The sequence below is a fragment of the Tauraco erythrolophus genome, chromosome 8, assembly GCF_009769465.1.
Source record: "Tauraco erythrolophus isolate bTauEry1 chromosome 8, bTauEry1.pri, whole genome shotgun sequence".
Lineage (NCBI taxonomy): Eukaryota > Metazoa > Chordata > Aves > Musophagiformes > Musophagidae > Tauraco > Tauraco erythrolophus.
This window is the reverse complement of record NC_141472.1, coordinates 18,345,299-18,359,058: the sequence shown is the minus strand read 5'-3', so window position 1 is coordinate 18,359,058 and position 13,760 is coordinate 18,345,299. Positions and strand designations below refer to the sequence as shown.

The window sequence follows — 13,760 nt, the reverse complement described above, 5'->3', positions numbered from 1 at the left end:
GTCACTACGGGATGTGCAGAAAGAAGTGGTGTTATTTTCATAAAATATATTTTTAAATAGTTTATAGACTACTGCAAGGCCTGACATTAATTTTGGTGAATTAAGATTAGAAAATATTAATTAACACCTCTGCCTAAGGAGGGACCAAGTTAGAATTTATCATAACATATAGAGTTGTTCATCAGCAGTCTGTTTAGTAGAACTGCTCATCAGAAAACGCCTGGAAATCATTGCCATCTTTACACTGCAGAACGATAGACAAAGGAAAAAAGAAACAAACTACGGAACAGAAGTAAGAGTGGTAGGTAAAAGGAGAGGGTAGGATACTGAAGGCACAAGGGAAGACAGGTGGTTATGGATAAGAGGGCTTTGAGACAGGAGTAAGAACTAAGCAGTTCACAGGAAGCATAAGCAGCAAATAGTGAAAATGAAACAGGACCACAAAAGCAAGCCAGGAGTGATTAGCAATGTAAGAACCTGTATGAAGAATGAAATAGGAATGTAATTGTAATGAAAGCTAACAAGAAACGAAAACACTAAAAAACCCACCAACACAAAACAGTAACACAAGGGAAAAACTTTCCATGTATGCACCCATTCCAACTAAAAATACCACAAATTCTTTTTGTTTTGGCAAAATAAATTCCATAGCACTTTGACTCTATTGGTTTTCTCCAGTCCATCATTATCTTCCAAATTTTCTCTGTTAGCATAATTTCCTCCCGTAAACCAAAAGGAAACTAAATCAATTTCTAGATTCAGGAAGTTTTCCCCGTACATTTGTATGCCATTTAGAGAGCTTTTAAATGCACTTGATACAACAGATTATCTTGGTAAAGCAGCAAAACACATTTCCTCCTGCGTACTGAGACTCAGTGCACTTATTATGTAGCATCCATAGTGTAGACAGAGTAAACGAGTAACTATTTCTAATACAAATATTGCAAAATGAGGCTGATGTCCCAGTAAACAAGTCTATTAAATGCATTAATGTCAGTTTACCAAAGTAAGCTATAAATTTCATTTCAACCAGCACATCTTGTTCAACCACTACCTTTAACAGAGGAAAAAAAAAAATCTCACCTGATTATACCCACAGCTGTGCTAATATCTTCTATATAGTATTATTTTCATTTCTTACACATTTTTATTATTTCCAGCTCAACATATCAAAAGATGGCATTTGCTTTTTAAATTTTTCTGTATAATAATCTGAATTACTACATAAGTGAAAATTATTTCCTCAGTAGATTTATATTTTCACTGCTAGAAATAACAAGATTGATTAGTTTTATCTTTACTCATACCTGGAACACTGTGAATTGCAAGTAATTAATTTGCACTCCTCATGCATTAGAAATGTCAGTGTTGAAAGGTTAAGAGCAATATCCATTCCATTTTCTACATCTTCAAACTATACAGAAACTTAAAAACAAATCTCATTTCAAGTAATAAACACAAGAGGAATAAATTAATTCCATTTCCTTGATTTTCTCTGCTGAGACTCTGATGAGAAAATGTTGAAGGTGACAATTACATGCTTGTTTCCAAAGGATCAAACCAATTCATTATGACCTTTAACACACGATTGATTGGGAAGGTTCATATTCATTCTTGTTAGGGTAACCTTGAAATATAGTGAGTTAAAGTGATTAAACTTAGTTAACACATCAAGCATTAAACAAATAAAGGAATAAATAATGGCTCATCTTCAGTAACAGGAACTTAAAACAACAGGGGCAGGGGAGGGTCTCCAGCCCCTCAAACATTACAATCAAGTGTGTCTCATTTGTCAACGTTCCTCTCTCTGCTAACAGGTCAGGCATTTGCCCCTCCAATGATGTAACAGCACACTGCCACAGTACACCAAGGGACAATGTGTAGGTTCTTCAGCCTGACGCCAAGACAGCACTTTTCTGATCACCTCTGTGTATCAGAACAGCCTTCAGAAAGTCACTGTGGTAGCCACAGTGTAAAGCATCAAGTGAAACTACTAAGTTTGAATCAGAGTGAAAGGAGTCATGAAGCTCTCACCTCTGATTCTCAGTTTTGCAGGAAAGAGTCTGGAACTTAAGCTAGAACCTCCACCTCATAGTATTAAAGAACATCTCCAAGCTTACCTGCATTACCTTCTGCTGAATCTCCTCTAGCTGTGTGCGCTTGCTACGTTGTCTGCAAACTTCCTGGTAGCGGGTATATTGCTCTCTGAGTGAGTCTAGGAGCTTCATGACCTGTGGCTGAGCAAGTAGCTCATCATCCATTGGAGACCAGGATACCCCTCCATCTGAACCATTGAATCGACGCTGTTGTAACTCTGATAGTAACTCATGACCTTTAAGAATACATATAATGATGTGGTTAATTGCAGCAAGCAACTTTAAATTATTTAGCATATATTACTGTGAAATGAACGTGTCTTAAGATTTCAAATAGATTTTGCCACATTTTGGAAATAAGCATCTTGGACTTCATATTTTATATGGCTACACAGATAGGCACAGATAGCCTTTAAGTGTGTTTGCTCTGCAGCTTTTACATGTCATAGTTCTCCTGGGATAATTTTGAATTCTTATTGTATTGTTTCGGCAGTAAAGAATTAACATTTAAAAAATGTTTTTACCTTGAAAACTAAATTCTTATCAAATTCTAAGAATAATACATTATAGGTGGATTTGCAGCTTGTGAAAGTAACAGTACTTGTAACTATGGAAGACAGAAGCCTTTTATCTAAAACCTCAGACTGTTCATATTTACCCTTAAGAGATGGGTAAGTTTATTTGGAAGAGTTTAATAATTTCAACCAAAGAACCCCTAATTGTTTAAAGCTGGAGGGAAAGTCTAAGCAGTGAAGTGTTAGAGCTTCATTTTTACAGATGGTCAGCTCAGAACTAGGCTGACACAGATTATCAGAATTGTGTAGGAAATGCGATCTGTATCGTAACCATTTGGTGGCTACTGAGATAAATTCATTCTATAATGCCAGCATATTGAAATCATCTAGAAACAACATATTCTCAAAATTAAACATATTAATTATGATAATGTAAATATATTATCAGGATTATTAAAAATTATTTAAAAAGACACATTTGGAGTTCTATTTATTTGTTAACATCACTTTTTTTTAATCCAGCAAAGATGACATTAATTGATAAGCTTGTTACATTGTGACGATGGCTAAGATAATTATTGTGCCCTCCGTGCTTTCACTTGGGGTTTAAAAATGAAAAATGTTACTTTACTAACACTATCATTTTTTCGACTTACTATACCTGTCTGCAATACCGTCTCAGGATCAACCGATGGAAGGAAGTTCAAATCTATTGATCTTGAATAAAGTAACAAACACATTATTAATAATTTGTATTATAGCAGCACTAAAAAATTCAAACTAAGGCCAGAGTTAGCTGATGCTGTTAAGAGACTGTATGTTTCTTTTCTCATTCAGTAGTTATCACTTTTTCAACTCATTGTATCAAACCAGAAGTGCAGCTGCATGTAGTCAGTAGCCAAATGAGCATTCATCTATACACACATACTGATGAATTTTGTAGTCTATGTTATAAGCTTTCAGAATTTATTTACACATTTCAAAATGTTTAAGACATATCATATTTTCAATATTGTTTAAATTTCCAATGAAATTTTATAATCCAAATGCGCTGGTTTCAAAAAGCAAATCACATACCTTTCTTTTTCTTGTTGAGTTCCTTTATCACTTCCATTGTTAATTAGAGCAAGCTCATCCAGCAAGGATGTTGATTCTTTCGTAAACTTTTCAAATACCTAAATAAGAGGCAGGTTTTAATTTAAGTGGCAGTATCAAAGGCATCAGTGCAAACTTATCCATTAGTTCTGTTAGCACACTTCAATCTCTACACAGTGTAATTATTTCCCAACATTCAAATGGTAGGGTAGAAAGAGCAGAAAATACAATGTTCTGTTCAGGGAACACTTAAGAGCACAAAAATTTCTTAGGGAGATAGTAAATGTTACACTGAATGTAATGAAGATGGACTGAATTCTGAAAAATTTTGAGATTTCTGCAAAACCTGTCAATTCTTATGGACATATTTATCCTACATCTTCATTTAAGCCTTTAAGTAAACCTTAAGAGTAATGCTAGAGAATCAAGGCATGTTACACAAGCATCTGGCAGCTCATTTGAATGAATTAAAATAATCAACTTTATGAATATTCCAGATATGGGATATATTTTAATGAATAACTAAGATAAAAGATAGGTGTATTATATAGAAAGAAATATTCTTACAAGTTCCTTTGAATATAGGGGCTTCTGATCTCAGATAACAAGGCTGTATAGTCAGACACTGGGTACTGTTCTGATAATTCCTCTGTACCCGATTTCTAAGGGTTGATTTTCTGTTGGTTTGGTTTTGTTTTTCAACAGAACTGGGCATGATTTGGTGCCATAAGCGACATGTGCAATAACTTTCAGGTCTTTTTGGTGTTAATAAATTATTAATCAACAGCCTGCAGATGAACCTTCTTTAATCTATCTAGGACTACTTAAGTTTCAGGGAAAACCAAAAAGGACATGAGGTCCTTAAAACCCAATTTATAAGAGAGTGGTTTCTAAAATACAAGCTAAATTCAGTTGTTACAAAAGGGGGAAAAAAAAAATCCATAGAATTAAAACGTATAAACAGTTGTAAGCTATTTTTCAGCTAGTACCTTAAACAACCTTTCTGCCCTCTTGTCTAACTTCAGAATTCAGGAGTTGCAATGGAGGAGGTTCCTCATTAATACACAAAACAAGTGAACAAGACAAGAGAGGAGAAAGGAGAATGAAATTTTCAGTTGTAGTCTGAACTAAATACAAAGTAAAAGTCCCAGCTAGAGTGGAAGTACTGTCCTTACGAATTTTATGAACACAGGAATAGGTGAGTAGAGGCCAGATTTGTATACACCAGACAAATACAAAGGACAACGCAACTATCCCTCCCCTGTGCCCAGGCACTCTCAGTTTCAGGCAGAGAAGAAACAAGCTGCTTTGCCCTAATCCACGGACACATAAAGGCCATGCAAAGGCCAGCAGAAAAAAGCTGCACGGCAGATGATGCTGTCTCTGCCCTTGGATCTGAACTCACAATTTGACGAGATTCAGCAAAAAAGAAACATGGTATACATGGTGTAAGCCCTCCAATTTCTTGAGAGGGGAAGTACTGCTGCGAGACTGGCTGCAAAGTATGTTTGAAGGCTTTAGGCAGTTGCAGCTGGGACACACTGTGGAATATTCCTTGACCAGGAGATCCCAGATGGAGATGCACATTTTAAGAATAGATTGCATGGGAAAGGAATACACTGTTTCATTGAAGATTAAATATTGCTTTGAAAATTCAACTTAAGTAACTGAAAAACAAGTATCAATGAAGAATAAATTAAAAGCGTTCTTTAGTGCTATATATATTCATGGCTCAAGACTGAGACATTTGAAAAAAAACTCACAACAGAAAACTAACCAGTCTCTTATTCAACCAATCCATGTGATCATAGGTAAGAGTTCCTCCAAAATCTTCTGTTAGTTGGCATGGTTCTATGTATCGAGTCAGCTTGTTGGCAGATACTAAAATAACCTGCAACAATAAAAGAAATTTTATGTACCCTTGTAAATAACACTCATTTTTTTCCCTATGTATCTGAGAAGATAGGTTTGTCCAGAGGTACTGAGCAGATCCTGTGGTTCAGAGAAAGCGACCCTTTTACTGCTAAATGTATAAATGGCTGGTTACAATTAATGTGGGCCTATAAAAGACAGGTAATTTTGATACGCAGGTTATATCCCATACCCGGTCCTCTAAAAGCACCATCGCTACCACCTTTTCTATTTACAATAGGAAAAACAAACTTTTCTTGAATAACTGTTTTCTTGGTGGAAACTGATACTTCTTGATCAAGTCATACACCACACGATCTATTTTTAGTGACTATAGTAGCAAGATATCATACTGCAAAGCACTTAGTATTTTTATCACTCTCTTGTAATACTTCCAGTCCGAGAGGTGCATTTGTGCCATAAAAGTTAAGTGTCTGCATTTAGTGTGCAAATATGCTCAGCAAGATACTAAAATAATTATCCCTGATAGGATCCCCTCCCTGATACGACAATGGGTAGTGGTTTTAAACTGAAAAAGAGTAGATTTCAATTAGATCTAAGGAAGAAACTCTTCACTCTGAAGGTGGTGAGGCACTGGAACAGGTTGCCCAGAGAAGCTGTGGATGCTCCATCCCTGGAAGTGTTCAAGGCCAGGCTGAATGGGGCTTTCAGCAACCTGGTCTAGTGAAAGATGTCCCTGCCCACAGCAGGGGGATTGGAACTAGATGTTCTTGTGAAGGTCCCTTCCAACCCAAACCATTCTATGATTCTAAAAGTTGGATAAACCATACTCTTTCCATGAGTAGTCAAATTCAAATCTTAGTATGCTTAAAAGCCTGAGTCATTCACCCAGGAGACAAATCTAGTTCATCAACCACCACTTCAGGAAATAAAGGAAAACACAGGTTCACTGCTAGTCAGAAGACTAAACTCTTCCCTTCATTTCTGCATTCCAGAGGCTCCTGGCTGAGCCTTATTCATATAAACCTGAACCAAATGTTAGCAGCACAGGTTCCTTTAACGCCTGGAATAACTCCTGTGGAAAAAAACTCCATATGGAAGCAGACATATTGGTAATATATAGCCAGAAATTTCTTAAAAAAATAGAATTTTGAGAACATCTCAGATCATGTACATATTTTTGCAGGGGACAAGAAAAATATGAAAAGAGCCAACTGGAAAGAGCCTTCTACTTCTAAGTCCAGCTCCATGTTCCTGCAGACGCTGGAAGAGAAAAAACCCATACTAAACTTGGAGATTTTCTCCTTAAAATTACCTCAAGCGCCTTGTTTTCCACTACTTCAGGACTGTTCAGATCTGTTTAGATCACTACATCAACTGATATCGCAAATCATTGATGAAATGACTATGTTTCTGAAATAAGTTTTGGGATCAAAAGCCATTCAAGTAAACAACCACTGATCATCTTTAAAAACTGAAATTAGAGGTTGTGCAGCCTCCATCCTTGAAACACTTTTGGAAGCGAGATTAAACCAAGTTACTCAGGTCTTTATCCGCGGATAAAGACCTGAGTAACTTGGTCTAATCTCACAGATAACCTTGCTTTGAGCAGGAAGCTTGACTGCAGACCTCCTGAGGTCCTCTCCAATTGGAATTACTCTGTGATTTTTCAATTCTTATAACTGAAGCATCCAGAGTAGTTCCAAATAAATGGTCTAATATTTAATGTAAAAGAACATTTTCCAGCAACATTCAGCAAATAGAGGCTCTTCTCCTGTATTCTTAATGGTATGTAGCTGCCATAAACGGAATTAGCTTTTATGTTCTTTAAGCAATTCCAGTAACCAGACCAAACCCCAGATGACTCTAGGTCCAAGAAAAACAAAGACTTTGTTCCTTCTTCTTTGGGCATACATTTACATTTTAGGCCATTTTAACATTTTCTTTTCATCTCTATGAGTTCATAATAAAGAAAAATAATTTACTCAATCAGGACATTTTGGTGTGGAAGCTAAAGTAAACAGGGCAGCTGGTGCACATCACTTAAATACTAGTTCAAAAAAAACCCAAATAGCCTGAAGAAAAAGACGGACTGCATTTTTTTAACTGAGATCTTTCAGAAAGGAGAGCAGGCAAAGGATATGCTTTACAAACTTGTACCAGGGAAACATTTAATTATTTTTCTCCTGCAAAGCCAAACCTGCCCGTAACATATATTAGCTATACAAGAAAACAATCCCCCGACAAAAAACTCCCACCTCACAAGTGGAGGTCAAAAGCCACAAGTTTCTTTTTTACTTTATTAGAAAAATTCTGAAAAAAACTTCCACCTCAATAGTAAGTCTTCTAGGAGTAGGTTTCTTCTTTTTAAAAGAAATAAACAGTTTCTTAAACAGTTTATTGACTGCTCACCAGTATAACTGCAGAAATTCTGTCTGAAGGCTTCAAAACAAACATTTGAATTTTTGACAAGGTGGTGGCAGAAGGGAGGCTCTTGGACAGAATTTAGCTCTTGTTCTAGACCTAGACTAGAGGCAGTGCTAAAGTAACACACTCCATATGCCTTAAAATAGCAACTTTGATATTTCTAGGTGTCAAAAGTGCAATTTGCTTCTCTGAAGCTTCTGAAACATTGTTTTAATCAGCTACTACAGATTAATAGTCCATAGCAACATAGATTGAGAGACAAAAAAAAAGTTGAAGAACAGGCATGGTGTTGCACAGGGAGAAGATAAGACACTTTTAAAAACATGAATTCTACTTAAATTTCAGCACCTATAGCATGCAAACTTTTGCTGTCACAGATTCATGAAACTTTTCAAAATCCAATCAGTGACTGCCTTTGACCTTTTGGGAAAATAAATGTCAAATTACCACATCCTGAAAAACGTTTTCCTTTATGAATGAGCATTCCACCTTTGCATTTGAATTTCACACTTCAATGTATTTTCTGTTGTACTTCACAAAGCTTTTAGTCACATGGGCTCTTTAAAACCCTCCGTAGTTTAATACTTTGTTAACAGCTTACTTCGAATTATTCATCATCCTTTCTTCTAAAATTATCATTACCAAACTGCAACTGGACTGATTTTTCTTTTTTTCCTCTTTTTCAAAATCATCTTATCATGTTGACTCCAGAAAAAAAAACAGAAACTTTTCTTAAAAGTAAAAACCTATGGACAGCAGACTATAGTTGGATGTTGAAGTGAACAGCTTAAATTTCCTAAGGAGTAAATTAATAGATCTGGACAGATGGCAAGACAGAAAAAAAGTATAAATTATTGAATCCTTAAGTCTTTGGTTCCCTTCCCACTTGATCCACCCACTTCCCACAACAATGACACCTAATCAGGTGCCAGTGTTAGTGGGTTTCAAACACGTCCTGTTTGCTACTGACCAGAGGCTGTCAGATGAGTGATCATCATCATCTGTACTCAGTTCTTTTTAAAACCTAGAAGAGTGGTAGCAACTCTCATCATTGCTCTATTTTAATCAGCAAGCTTGCTTTGTACAATATTGGCCTGCTAAAACATTGTGAAAGCCTTTGCAGAAATAACTCAAAACAGTGGTTTGGGAGAAGTACAAGTGCTGTATTTTTTTAATAAAAATCAAAACAACTTTTTTAAGAACTACCAAACAAAACAAAAATCCCATGTACTGCAAAGTCTTGTGCTTCAATTGCAAAATTCCTTTATTTCTCAGGAGTGAGACTAGTTATTTTTTCTAGTACCATGATTTTGACACACGCAACAGTACCCCTGACACTTATCCTCCATTATGGAAGAGTTTTATGCTGTTTGTAAAAAGTTGACCTCTCTCTGTACATTATTTGCTACTTTTTGCAATTATTTTCATTGATCATCTGCAATGAGATAGAGGCAGATTTCAAGATCAGAGGGGAATTCTGGATATTCAATAGGACATGTAAAAGTGCCCCCAAAATGTTCAAAACATCCATCTGAACTTTCTTTCTTGAGGGAAGAAATGAAAAAGCTCTTTCATAAAAATGTCACAGAGTTAAACACAGAAGCTATTAGAAGGCAGGATGATGTAAAACCTCAGTAACAAGGCATTTTTTTCTTAGGTGTGTAATATCACAGCAGCCACACTACTGAATCTAGAAAGGAGCAGTTACTTTCCAAAAGAACACAACACGCATATTCCTTGAGAACACAAAATTTAAACAAGTGAAATCTAAGCATATGATGATCTGAGAGAAGTAAATACCTGTATTAAACTTCACAGCTTAGTATCAGTGAGCAGTACATTTCAGTTCTGTGACAAACTAAGAAAATTATCTTAAAAAAACTGGATGGTAATCTACATTTATTATCAGAGCAAAAACGTCATACTTGGAAATAGGTACAGAAGTACTGTAAGGGGACTAAATCCTGTTTTTAATGTTAGAAGTAGAAATGTCTTAAAAATCAGATTTATTTAAAAGAATAATTGGTGTCATGTCTTCAGAAAAAATATTTATTAGTAACTGCCATTTACACAACACAAACTAAAAATGCACTGAATTTCACAGAACAGAAAAAAGTCAATAATTTATGAAATCATTATGAAAACAGAGAAAAGAATTCATTACATACACATATCTATACTGCTTATAATTTGTCAGTCTGGTTTTGGTGGTTTTTGTTTGGGTTTTTCTGGGGGTTTTGAGTTTTTTGTTTGAGGGTTTTGTGGGTTTTGTTTGAGGGTTTTGTGGGTTTTTACACTTCAAGCAACCTAATATCCAATAACCAAAAAGTCTGGCTAAGTTAACAATTCTTTGTAAAGAATTCTTGCCAGATGTGCCCAACTTCCTGAGAAGTTTATATAGGCTGAAAGTGCATTATCAACATATGCCACAGTTTCTCACTTATTTTAAATGACCCTCACGACCATGTGGGTACTAAGTAATGCTAATCATGAAATTAGAATCTTTTTCTAAATATGCACCTAAGAATAATAGAACGTATATGTTATACACAGTATTAGCTGTTTGATGTTATGTAAAAGTGGTAGAAATGCAACTAATTGCAAGAACACATGCATACAATAATATATGTTGTATATATATTATACAACTGGGTTCCCCAGGGCTCAGTGCTGGGTCCAGTTCTGTTTAACATCTTTATCAATGACCTCGATGAGGGGATTGAATGTACCCTCAGTAAATTTGCGGACGACACCAAGCTGGGAGGCTGTGTCGATCTGCTCGAGGGTAGGGAGGCTCTTCAGAGGGATTTGAACAGACTGGATCGTTGGGCTGAGGCCAATGGCATGAGCTTTAATAAGGCCAAGTGCAGAGTCCTTCACTTGGGGTATAAAAACCCCAAGCATCGCTATAGGCTCGGGGAGGAGTGGCTGGAGAGCTGCCTGGCGGAGAAGGACCTGGGGGTCTTGGTTGACTACCGGCTTGATATGAGCCAGCAGTGTGCCCAGGTGGCCAAAAAGGCCAATGGGATACTGGCGTGTATCAAGAATAGTGTGACCAGCAGGAGCAGGGAAGTGATCCTGCCCCTGTACTCGGCACTGGTGAGGCCGCACCTGGAATATTGTGTCCAGTTTTGGGCCCCTCGCTTTAAGAGAGATATTGAGCTCCTGGAGCGAGTCCAAAGAAGGGCGACTAAACTGGTCAAGGGGCTGGAAAATAAAACTTATGAGGAGCGGCTGAGGGAGTTGGGGCTGTTTAGCCTGGAGAAGAGGAGGCTGAGGGGAGACCTGATTACGGCCTATAAATACTTGAGAAAAGATGGTGGGGAGTTAGGGGAAGGACTCTTTACATTAGTGACGGGTGATAGAACAAGAGGAAATGGGCATAAGCTTAGTCAGGGGAGATTCAGGTTGGATGTTAGGAAGTATTTCTTCTCTGAAAGGGTTGTCAGCCACTGGAATAAGCTGCCCAGGGAAGTGGTTGAGTCCCCATCCCTGGATGTGTTTAAGAATAGGGTGGATGAGCTACTTGAGGATATGGTTTAATGGGGATTAGGGATGGTTGGACTCGATGATCTCTAAGGTCTTTTCCAACCTAGAAATCTATGACTCTATGACTCTATGTTTAAATTATCTGTTCCGATTTGTTACACTGCAAGGTAACTGATTACAAATGTAGCAACTCTAAGAGTATATTAAGGTATTTACTCAATATGAACAGAACATCACTGTCTCATTTACTAATTTTAATAGACTAGCATCAAAATATTTAATACTTTTTCCATTTACTTACTGGAACATAAGAATCTGTCATTCCTAAAATACTTTTTTAAAAAAGCACATTAATAAAGCACGCTAAATGCTGATCATACTTACCTGGTCCCTGACCAGTAATTTTGGACAAATTTCATTCAAACAGGCGTAAGTAGAGGGGTTTTTGTTCATTTCCCAAAAATTCTGCCAAGAAACACTGGGAAACCCAGATAGCTCTTCCCCTCTCACAAGCTGTTGACAGGTATAAAATGCTGAATTTTGATAAAGTCCTTTGGGCTCAATATTAAACCTGTTTTCTCAGTGGATTGATTCTTGATGATTTGTTATGCCAGTAGCTTACATATCCAAACAGCTTTGGAAAAATACAAGGAAAGCTTCAATGAACAAGACAGATTTTGTGAGAATAAGTTTGCACTTCAGCTTGTGCAGAAATACAAACCAAAGAACACCTACGTTCATTTTTCACACTACACTGAAGACAGCTTTTGTATAAAAAAAAAACCACTTTTTTTTTTTAAATTAAGTGTGAATCCTAATTGTTTTCTAAAGCACAATCAGATTAATCTCTGGCATTCATTATTTTCTTTGAAAGTTATCTGTGCTTATTCTCCAGCAAACTCAGCTGCTGGAAAAACTTAAATACCACCTCAACTGTTCTCCTGGTGATTTTTTTCCAAGAATAACTGTGGTACTTCTAACAGACAAAACACCTGTCCATATATCTGGAATTGTAAAGCAAAGACTTCCTCTACCCAAGGAGAAGAAGAATCCTATTGTTTGATGATAAATATTATTTCAATCCATTTTTGAAGAACTATTTGATTAATCACTGAGTAGGATAGAAAGTTATTTGTTAATATGGAACACTAATCTATGTAACGATCATTTGCTTTAATATTACAGCAAGAAACACAAAATTTATCTAGTCAGTATTGTACAGAAACCTGGCAAACTTGAAACCCAAGAACAGCTAGAAGAATCTAGAGAGAAGCCAGACTGTCAGCTCCAACTCCCAATAACTGTCTCCTTCACTTTCGAGAACTAACAGTTTTGCCTACTCATTCGCCTGCCCCTCCAGGGCTCATGATAATAATTAGCACACTATCTTTTTTCCATCCTGGAGAAGAGACTAATAGGCACACACAATCTGGTATTTTCCAGCACACCCTTTCTTCCGGACTGAATTTAGAACGTGATGTAAACACAGGCTTACGTACTCCAGCTCGACAGGGACAATTCCCTGATTTGGCCCAGGTTTTTGAAAGAAAGGACCTATCGCCTTTGGTGTTAAAGCAGCAGCAAAAAAGATACACGCAGATGAAAAGAGAGATGCATTTAAATAAACACGATTTTGATACAAAATTGGAACTCCTGTATGCCATTTTTCAGAAAGTCCATAAGAGCTAGAAATTTTGATGCCTCAGTATTAAAACAGTGGACTGGAAGATCTGATAAAAAACTTGAAGACTTCCTACAAAGGGTTATTAATTCTTCATTCTGTAGAGCAATACTCTGCTTATTAGCATTATTCTCAAAAAATAAATTGGGGATGACTGTGTCACAACTAATTTCCAAGCAGAATACTGAGAGCTAAGACAAAGATACACATGTAGTAACAATAGCTAATTTCAAAATTCATGATCAGTACAAAAACCTCCTGTAGTAAGACAGTAGAAAGTTCTAGACTACAGTGTGTTTTTAAAGGCACCAAAAAAATCCACATATAAAAGCGTTTGAGGTGGGGATTTTAGTATTTTGGAACATTAAGGATTTTTATAACCACATAATAGTCGTTTAATCACTTTCAGAATCAATCTTTAATCAGTTCAGAGAATTTAAGTCAGTGGTACATACCTAAGTAGATACTTAAGTAGACAAGAAGAGTTACTTCACTCGAATTGGGGATTGATAAGAAAAACTGTGGTCTAATCACATCTGATTTAGCCTTTCCAGTTGTTTTCTTAAATAGTTCCTACACTGTCAA

General features: G+C 36.5%; 1 protein-coding gene across 1 annotated transcript in view; it reads right to left on the bottom strand.

The window, feature by feature from the left end:
- Positions 1 to 13,760, bottom strand: part of SESTD1 (SEC14 and spectrin domain containing 1) — a 50,638-nt gene that overhangs the window by 20,959 nt on the left and 15,919 nt on the right. The window contains 4 exon segments of the mRNA XM_086615761.1: positions 2,121 to 2,332; positions 3,273 to 3,328; positions 3,689 to 3,786; positions 5,484 to 5,597. Of these exon segments, the coding sequence (XP_086471887.1) occupies positions 2,121 to 2,332; positions 3,273 to 3,328; positions 3,689 to 3,786; positions 5,484 to 5,597 (480 nt within the window).